This window comes from Sorghum bicolor, chromosome 9, assembly GCF_000003195.3.
Source record: "Sorghum bicolor cultivar BTx623 chromosome 9, Sorghum_bicolor_NCBIv3, whole genome shotgun sequence".
NCBI lineage: Eukaryota > Viridiplantae > Streptophyta > Magnoliopsida > Poales > Poaceae > Sorghum > Sorghum bicolor.
In genome coordinates this window covers 52,574,927-52,585,133 of record NC_012878.2, presented here as the reverse complement: position 1 = coordinate 52,585,133, position 10,207 = coordinate 52,574,927, and the positions used below count along the sequence as shown (strand labels likewise).

At 43.5% G+C, this 10,207-nt stretch overlaps 1 protein-coding gene across 1 annotated transcript; it reads left to right on the top strand.

Annotated features, from left to right (window-relative positions):
• Positions 2,675-4,158, top strand: LOC8061799 (protein G1-like7). Its single transcript, XM_021447124.1, has one exon. The coding sequence runs from the start codon at positions 2,953-2,955 to the stop codon at positions 3,724-3,726; it is 774 nt and encodes a 257-aa protein (XP_021302799.1). The 5' UTR covers positions 2,675-2,952; the 3' UTR covers positions 3,727-4,158.

Below are 10,207 nucleotides of genomic sequence, written 5' to 3'. Positions count from 1 at the left end.
TTGTCCCTCCTATCAAACAAAAAACTAAGATTATCCCATTCCATTAACTATACAAACAAGTGGGGATCATCCTATTCTTAAAAGCTTGGATGGTCATGTCCCATATCCTACCTTGTCCCAGAACCAAATGATAGAAAACGTCTCAATTCAACCAGTAGTGGTGGATCTAGCTTATCCATTATTCCACTATAGCACATATTGTAGCAATGGCTTTAGGAGTCGGTGAAGAAAGAAAAAAAATAGCTTCACCGGCTCCTAATTGTTTAGAGTTTGGTTTTTTTATGGTTGGTGGCTTTTTGCTAGATTATAGTACACTTGAGCTCTGAGATGCAGCATTGCTAAACAAGGCCTTGAACTCATGTTCACCTAGGAAAAGGAGAAGATACATTGTGGCTAGAATGAGCCTTTTTATTAAGAAAAAACATAGTAATCTAGAAAAAGATTAAATGAAATAGGAGATATAAGACCAATTCATACTTGTGGTACTTCTGCGGTCCTAAAAAACTTTTCGTAGAAAACTATAGACAGACTGTGTGTTGACAGACTGTGTAATAACACAAATGACCATGGAACTTGTATTTATTAGACGTCTCCAAGAGCCTTTCTAAATCTCATTCTCTAAATCATCATTTGGAGAGTTATTTGCATAAAAATCACTTTCTATATCTTTTCACTCTTCAACAGTTTTTTTATATCTCATGCATAGTTTAGAGAGTCATTCTTGTCTTCTATCTTTGGCTAGTGTAAAAATACGAAATAAAAAAATGAGTATATTTGGATGACCATCTAGCTAGAGAAGCTGTTGGAGGATTTTTTTTTAATACCAAAATATCTATTTCTATCATTTAGGAAGGATATGGAGAGTCTCTTGGAGATGCTCAGAGCATCTCCAAGAGCCTTTCTAAATCTCACTCTCTAAATTATTATTTAGAGAGCCATTTGCATAAAAAATGCTTTCTATATTTTTTTACTTTCCAACAGTTTTGCTAAATCTCATGCGCACTCTAGAGAGTCATTCTCGTCTTCTATATTTGGCTAGCGAAAACCCCGGAATAGACAATGGCTATATTTGGATGACCATTTAGAGAAGCTGTTGGAGGGTAGTTTTTCACCAAAATTGCTATTCCTAGCATTTAGGAAGAATATACAAAGTCTCTTGGAGATGCTCTTAGCTTAGTTAATTGTGTATGTAGCTATAATAAGGATCCCACATGCAGCCATCGGAATGGAGAATATTTTTTTTTAGATCGTGCAAGGCACGTATTTCATTAAGGAGAAAGCAAGAGAGGCAACAAGGCGAACAACACCAGCTGTGGATATATGATGGACCTCTCAATAAAAATGGAGGGAGTAGTTGTCTAGAGGATACAATGAGAATTTTCTGTAGGACAAATTTTGAATTAGAATGATAAATTTTTTTGGATGGCGGGCCGGAGTACCTTCACAGTTACTCGTAGTTAAAGTATTTCAGCAATAAAAATGGGCAATATACTATATTCACCGCTAGAAAAGCTCAAATCACAATGGATCTACAGAAAGATGATATCAAATCAAAATGCCCTATATTATTAATCAAAGTAGCAAGCAATATCACTCGTATCTTGTACTCGCTTTCAGAAGAAAGCAACGTTTATCGTGCACAGGTATAGTATAGTTCTGTTACTGTCACGAGCCTCTACTTTTTAACAGCAACAGATCCCTGCTCAGATATATCAAATTGCAAAAACTTGGTCTCGGAAAGTGACACCTGAAGTCTAGCGCGAAGATGTTTGATAAACAGAGACACGCAAAAGATTTAGATGGATCGCGGAGTTAAAATAAACAGGATATATAGCGCGTGAGCAGCTAGCGTCTGTGTAGTGTGTACAAACAACATTTTTTTCCCTGTACAACCTGATGGTCGTTTGCTCGCAGAATCCAACTTGCGCAAAACACCGGCCGGTTAGCTAAAATTTGAAATCTAAATCTAAAAAAATAAAAATATCGGAAGGCTAGCGTGCGCATCATTGTAATAAATTTAAAAAGATTTCCATTTGGAAGGTAGTAAAGTGCAAATAAGGAAAAAAAAAGGAATGAAATAATACAAAGCTTGAAACAACGTCCTGCTGCTTGCTGTAGTAGCAGTTTGTAATAAAAGAGAAAAAGGTTTTAGAAGAATGTGTAGTGTGTAGTGTAGGTAGGCGAAGCTGGGAACAGTACAGGGCTCATCATCATAGTTATGCTCGTCCGACAAGCGCTCTGGATTACACTGATGACACGGTACACACAGCAGACACCACCACACCGGCCGGGGACCTATGAACGCTAGCCACATCTGACGACGCGCTCGAATCATGCCACCGTACCGGGGCCGCCGGCGACTCGGCAGAGACCGCCAGACCGGTAGTAGTATACAGTACATGCGGCGGAAGCCACGGGACGGGACTGCCGGCGCACTGCTCACCCATACGCGCGGCCGTACGCGCGTGATCCCATGAATCCCCCAAACCTATACGCCGCGTACGTACCCTACTACTACGCCCGCAGAGAGAGAGAGAGAGAGAGAGAGAGACGCGGAAGGAACGGAATTGTGTTCTGGGCGGGGGGCCACCACGTGAATGGCCGCCGGCCCCCACCCTCCACGCGCCTCCGCCTGTCGCCATCACGCCTCCGTCCCCGTCCCGGCCCCTTCACTTCACTCGGCTCCCTCTCCTCCTCCCTCGTATAGCAGGCCAGCAGCAGCAGCAGCAGCAGCGTCGTTCAGTTCACCTCCCTTTCTCCACTCCACTGCCCGTCGCTCTCCCCCGCATCCCATCGCGACCCAACCCCGCGCCCGCCCCGGACACGGCCGGTGCGGTGCGCGTCTCCACTGATCCGCACGATCGCGCGCTAGCTAGCACGCCCGCGCCCCGGCCCCGGCCCCGGGCCGGGAGAGCAGCAAGCATCTCAGCAGCTGCGTCGGCCGGCGTGTGCATGGATCCCTCGGGGCCAGCCGCCGGGCCGTCGTCCTCGGCGGCGAGGGGCGGTGGCGACGACGACGCGCACGCGCCGCCGCCGCCTCAGCAGCAGCACCATCAGGTCCAGCCGCTGGCTCAGGCGCAGCCGCAGCAGGCCGCCGCCGCCCAGCCCCACCAGGCGCCGCCGCCGCCGCAGCAGCAGCTCAGCAGGTACGAGTCGCAGAAGCGTCGGGACTGGAACACGTTCCTGCAGTACCTGCGGAACCACCGGCCGCCGCTGACGCTGGCGCGCTGCAGCGGCGCGCACGTCATCGAGTTCCTCAAGTACCTGGACCAGTTCGGCAAGACCAAGGTGCACGCCGCCGGGTGCGCCTACTTCGGCCAGCCTAACCCGCCGGCGCCGTGCCCGTGCCCGCTGCGCCAGGCCTGGGGATCCCTCGACGCGCTCATCGGCCGCCTCCGCGCCGCGTACGAGGAGAGCGGACACGCGCCGGAGTCCAACCCTTTCGCGGCACGCGCCGTGCGGATCTACCTCCGCGACGTCCGCGACGCGCAGGCCAAGGCAAGGGGCATACCCTACGAGAAGAAGAGCCGCAAGCGCAAGCAGCCGGCGGCGGGCTCAGGGGAGGCGTCGTCGTCTTCGGCCGCAGCAGCAGCACGGGAGGCTGGTGCCGCCGGGGACGGGTCCGGTGGCAGCGCGGCGGCGACGAAAGCTGCACCGACCACCGGCCAGGGAAGCGGCACCACTGCTGCTGCTGCTGCTGCACCGACCAGCACATCCCGAGTATAGTAGAATCACTTTTGCAAACCATGTCTATTTGCTTCTGTACGTCTCTCGCTATACCTCGAGCTTTAATTTGCAACATTTGAGCTATATATTTCTTCTGCCATTTGGTTTCACCATCGTTCTTGCTCTTTACAAACCGCATCTGGGCCTGGGCTCATGCTTTTTTTTCTCCCTTTTGTTTAATTTGCTGGATTTCTTGCTGCATGCTCTCTACTCGAGCCATTTTCACTATGCTGAATTAGACGGCTACTATGGTCAGTCAGTAATAATAATACATGTCAATTGGCAAAAGTTTGTAGTATCTATCCAGGATCGGAGGAAGTGAATGAATTAATATATATAGAGAGAGAGGTCTTGTACTCTTGTTGCTTGCCCATGTCTCTCTCATGCGTACCCATGGTGAGTGAGATAATTAAAAGAGCAAGATTTTTATTTGAGGCTAATTGCAAACTTGAGATCTTCATGTACATGTTTGATGAGCTAGCACAGGATTTATATATCCATCCATCTAGCTTCTTTGACCGATTACTATTTCTCTATAGTTCTTGCTACATACGGATCGGAGCAGATATAGATAGTTACATAATAAATAAACATGCATGCAGTGTCGAGATGCAGTACAAAGTAATGGTACTCACCTCATGCATCTTACTTAACTCCGTGTTGTGCTTATACTGTGCAAATAATAGGTGCAAATTTAAGGCTTGCATCAATGGTGTGTGCCCTCAGTTGCAAAGCTTTAGCTAGCAACACTGCTGAATACACATCCATCCACACTGTTGCCAGCAATTAATTTCTATCCCAAAAATATCCAGTCCCTCTCGTTAGCTAGCCTGCATCTGCATGCATTTCTACCTTAATACACATGCTCTCAGAGCTCACTTGACAGTAGCTAGAGTCAGTAGGATAAGGCGGTTGGTTGGCGTTGATGAATGATATGATGGTGGAGTCGCCATGGCCAGAAGCCCAGAAGTACGGATCGGAGCTAGCTTGCTGCTGCCAAGTGGCCATGCACGCAGGCAGGGGTCGATCAGTTCTCAGCACGCTAGCTGGGGTGGTGGACCGTGGGGCTTGGCTTGTGTGTCCTCCTGGCGGCGGCGGCGTTGTACGTGGTCTTAAATAAAACAGGGCGCGAGCTCGATCGGATGGATTGGAGAGGAAGAAGATCTGCGACGCGCACTGCTGGTCCCCCGCCCGATTGGACTGCATGCTCAGGCCCATGGCGCTGACCACACGTGCGCACGCGCGCGCGTCGTCCACCGCTATACTATCTCTCTCTCTCAGTCTCTCTCTCTCTCTGCAAGATCTCACTCCCCACTGATCACCAAATCATGCATGCACACGCACACACACGGTCAGCAGCTATAGCTAGCCCAGCACACTGCTGTCTCACTGTCTCAGCTGATGCTTCTCCTCTTTTTTTTCAGATTAAATTTTTACATGGATTGAGGTGGATACATATCCAAACAAACTCTTGTGAGAGAAGGAAAAAATACATATCCGAGTATTAAGAATTCAAGATGCATATATATATGCATATCTTCTCTCTCCCTCTCTGAAGTCTGAAGTCTGAACCCCTGCTGATGAAGGCCGATCGCATTCGTTCCCGATCTGGCCCCGATCTACCTCATTCCTGCAGCCCTTTTTTTCCGGTTGCCGTTCTCAGCTCGACTATTATTCCCCTCCCCGGTCTGTTGCAGCCATGTTTCTTTTTCGAGGAGAAAGAGATGGAGTGAAGACGTACAGAGCCGAGAGAGGAAGGAAGAAGAACAGTAGCTAGCCTTTTCCCCCTCTCCCTGTGACTTTCTCACGCGCGCGCGGCGTGGGCCAGCAGCCAGCAGCAGCGCCGGCCCCCACGCTATGCTTGCTAGCCCTGCCTGCTGATCATCGAGTGCCTGATGCGAGGAAAAGGAAGCGAATGAATCCCTCACCCTTGTCTTTTGCATGCACGCGTGGCCCCCTCCTCGTCAGCATTCAGCAGCCGCCGCCGTCGGCCGTTGGCCTCTGTGACCAGCTCTCCAGCTCGATCGCCGCCACTGTGGCTGAGCACTGTGCTTGCACTTGGCCTCCTCGGCCCATTTTTTTTTCACGAAACATATATGCATATCTAGCTCGCTTCAATTCGAGAGATGACCCACCACCGTGCAAGCTTGTTGCCTGCTATATGCTCACAGAAACCCGTGTCATTGCTTTCAATTCTCTCGCATGCCGAGTCTTGTCTGGAATCAATGCGTGGTAGACCACACTTGTTGATCAATCGATCGATCGCGATCGATCGGAAGCTCGACAGAGTTTTAAATCTTGGCTGCCTGTTATTATTCATCCAATAATTAAAAGTGTAAGCAGCTAGCTATATATATAGGTATATAGCTAGACTAGATATATATAAGGAGTGGCAAAACAAGTTTTTTTTTGACAAGATCTCAATTTTATTATTGGCAGCAATAAGCTGCTAGAAAGGAGATGTTCTCCCAAGTTACATTGCACAGCTCCTGCTTCAGCGGGTAGCTGCTTCCATGATTGTCATTTGTACATAGGATCTCTAAGTTACAAGCATTTTGTAATCTGAGAGCAGATCTAGCTAGCTCATGAGCCTTAGAATTCCTATTTCTGGGGATCTTTAGGATTTGAGATCTTTCCTTTGAGAAGAGGTTGAGGAACCTCTGAGTTGCTTGTGCTTTTGTTTCCTCTGATTTGATCCGGCCCGTGGCTGCAACGTTCGACTGAATATATATACTCTAGTAGTATCTTTGAGTACTCTATATATATAGCTTTTTGTTACTATACGGCACAGTGGAGTGTACGGACGCTAGCTAGAGCCTAGCTAGAGGAATTGTTCTTGGAGGCAGTGACGACAGGCATCATTGGATTCTCGATCTGTGATGATTGGGCCGTGACATAAAAATTTGCGCCCGTACAATTCGCTGCGCATATATAGGGCTAACGTACAAGCCACCCCCTTCCTCGCTTTTGTTCTTTCCTGTCCTTCCATCTCTTTGTATATTTTTTCCCTTATAAAATGATTACTGCTACTAGCAAACTGATTAGTATTAGCTAGTGAGGTACTCCTAGCTAGTCGAATTTGTTAGTTTGCTTGTTTAGTGAAGCAACATATACTAGACGCGATTAATTACATTATTTATATATATAGTATTATAGTGCAATGTCGACCGATGGCAGTGCTAGCTGCATCTTTTACTGGTGATTGAATCATATGGATCAGCATGGTATACGCTATTAGCTAGCCTGTCGCGTGGTTGCTGACTTATATATATATATATATATATATATATATATATATATATATATATATATATATATATATATATATATATATATATATGGACATATGCAGCAGGCAAGGAAGTATCGATCGTATGGGTTTCTTCATTTCTTGTATGAATGGGAACCGCGCGCAAAAGCTTGGTAACGCTTCCACATTCTGCTGCCGTCTTATTTTTCAGAACCAGCAGCTAGCGTGTGGAGATTGTGGTGCAAACAGTACAATGAGGTACTGTGTTGGAGCTTGCATGGGTATACACATGCACACAGCTTTCTGTGCGGCAATATGGACCCAACCAACTACAGTGCATATCCTACTACACGAAATGCCTGTGTGACCGTTTTTTTTTTCTTCATGAATTCGAGGATGACAGCAGTCTGCTGACCCTACATATCATGATGCTTCTTTCATGAGTTGAGATCAGTTACGTTGCTATAGTTTAGGCTTTGTTTAGTTCACCCTGGAATCCAAAAAGTTTTCAAGATTCCCTGTCACATCGAATCTTGCGGCACATGCATGAAGCATTAAATATAGAAGAAAATAAAAACTAATCACTGCACACAGTTTGACTGTAAATCGCGAGACAAATCTTTTAACCTTAGTTAGTCTATAATTGGACAATATTAACCACAAACAAACAAAAGTGCTACAGTAGCAAAATCTGAAATTTTTTCACATCTAAACAAGGCCTTATTACATCAGGCACTATTAGGAACGAACTGTGATTTTTGAAGCCCCATGGTATTTGCAGCCACTTGATTCCTTAGCTGATTGGATTTTGTTGGTAGCTAGATTGCCTTTTTGTTAGTTTATTCATTCCGCTGTACTATGTTGCTTGGAGAGAGAGAGAGAGAGAGAGATGCAGGTGAGACTGAGCAGCTATCTTACGCTTATTATAATATAAGACAAGATCGTATCTGCTTATTTTAATATAAGATAGATAGATACCATCAACCGTAGCACCTATAAGGAGAAGAATACTAGTAATTCTTTATTATTCATTGTTGCTCTGATGATCTAAAATCCGTGACATCAAACTATTTTCAAATTCTGACTACTAATGTATTCAAAATTATCCAGAATATAGCTATATTACATGAGATTTGTCTTCGAAATGCTCCATAAATACATATTCATACAATACAAAAGAAGGGAGGTATTTTTATATGCGCTCGACAAGAGAAAAATGATTTCATAAACACCTTCTTACTTGTTTATTTACTTTTAACATATAATTTGATGCTAATCTCAAGTATTTGGATCAAGTATGTTTAGGCCTTGTTCAAGATTCTCTGTCATATCGAATCTTTAGGCACATGTATGAAGCATTAAATATAGATAAAATAATAACTAATTATCCAGTTTACCTATAGTTTACGAGACGAATTTTTTGAACTTAGTTAGTCTATGATTGAACAATAATTATCAAATATAAACGAAAGTGCTACAGTAGTCAAACCCAAAATTTTTCACCAACTAAACAAGGCCTTACAAAAAGGAATATGCATGGAAAATCAAACAAGAAAAATGCATGCAATGGCTTTCGCGCTCGTTGCTCAAAAAATCCATATAAAAATCAAGCAAAAACAGTGCACATCACACTTTGGCGTGAATCATGATTAACAACCATTAAGGTTCAAAAGTTAAATAATAATCAGATCTGTTAATTTGGGAACAAATATGCCCTTGGCTATTTTCTTCTAAGGTGCAAACACTTTATTCAGTTACGTTTTCCACTATTTTCTTTATCACAAATATAATCCATTGAGATGAGCCAAATATATAGTGTAGGAACTGAGTACTGCGCGCACCGCTGATGACTACGCATCATTCTCTACTTTTTTGTTTGTTGTCACGTACAATAATAAACCACTGCACATGCATGTATGTGCAAATCCAACTAGTAATAATGCATGCTTATATGCATTCCATTATGCTTCTGGTTTCTACTTCAATCTATCTAGTGGTTCATTGGCTCTATTGTTTTCCCCTAAGATTTGACAGAGATGTGTAATCCAATAAATTATTAACGAGTAGGAATTTATTAGTGGTACTGGTTGATCGCCCATTACTATCCTTTCAAATTAATAGACTACTGTGTACTGTCACGCTTTTTTTTTGTATTGTAGGTTCCCTGTAAATTCCTTAGCACATATATAGGAAACAGTACAGGATAATAATAATGCATGTTGTGTGTACTATTTTATTTTTTATTGATTTTATTTATATGTCGCGAGTACTGTACTATATAGTATACACATATGATAGCTTCCTATACGAGAGAGAGATATACAAGACTATAGAATAATAGCCATTGGCCCAAAGTTTAGCAGGGTTGGGGCAGAATGATTCTTTCTCCAGTGCAGCGAGCACTCATATACATTTCAGGAGCGAATTTAATTGTGGGGTCTCCGACCATGTCACCGATCATTTCTAATTATTTTTCTGAAATTATGCGCTATGATAACATGGTACGGACGCTTTATGGGAGCATATATATAGGAATAGGAACTCTAGAAGAATTTGTGTCAGCGTTAGCGCGGCATATCTATATATATACACCCCATGGTCGTGTGACCTTTGTTCTCACTGCCTAATCTATACCTATTTATAAAAGGAGAAAATTTTAGTCTGCCCTATTTTTTTCTGCCAACCTATCCGCACTCCATATGTCCGTTTCCGTCTGGAATTAGTAGAGGATGAAAAAAAAGAATAGAAATTTTCTAGGGTTCCTAATACAAAATCTCCTATACATATTAGAACATATTAAAATTAAAGAAAGTACAGGGGCTTAAGTGCAAATTCATCAGCCAATCTATAGATAGACTCTTGGAAGAGCCTCATCCACAATCGGCCCATAGATAGACTAGAAGAGGAAAAAGAATAGAAGTTTTTTTAGGGTTCCTAATACAAAATCTTCTATAAATTTAATAAATATATAGTAATTCATAGAAAAATCTAAAAAATTGTAAAACAAATTTTGTTCAGCTCCATATATTTAGATCCATATAGTAAACAAAAAAATCATAAATTTTAGTATATTTTTCTGTTGGTAGATGCTTGCCTATGCCTTTTAGTGTAAAACTAAAATTGTAGTTATCTTGCTCTAATTATTATGAAAATTTTATAATAGCCTATTTAATGTGATGCTTGATTTGTGGTAAAAGTTTTAGCATAATTCCTATATATCTCACTGATTTA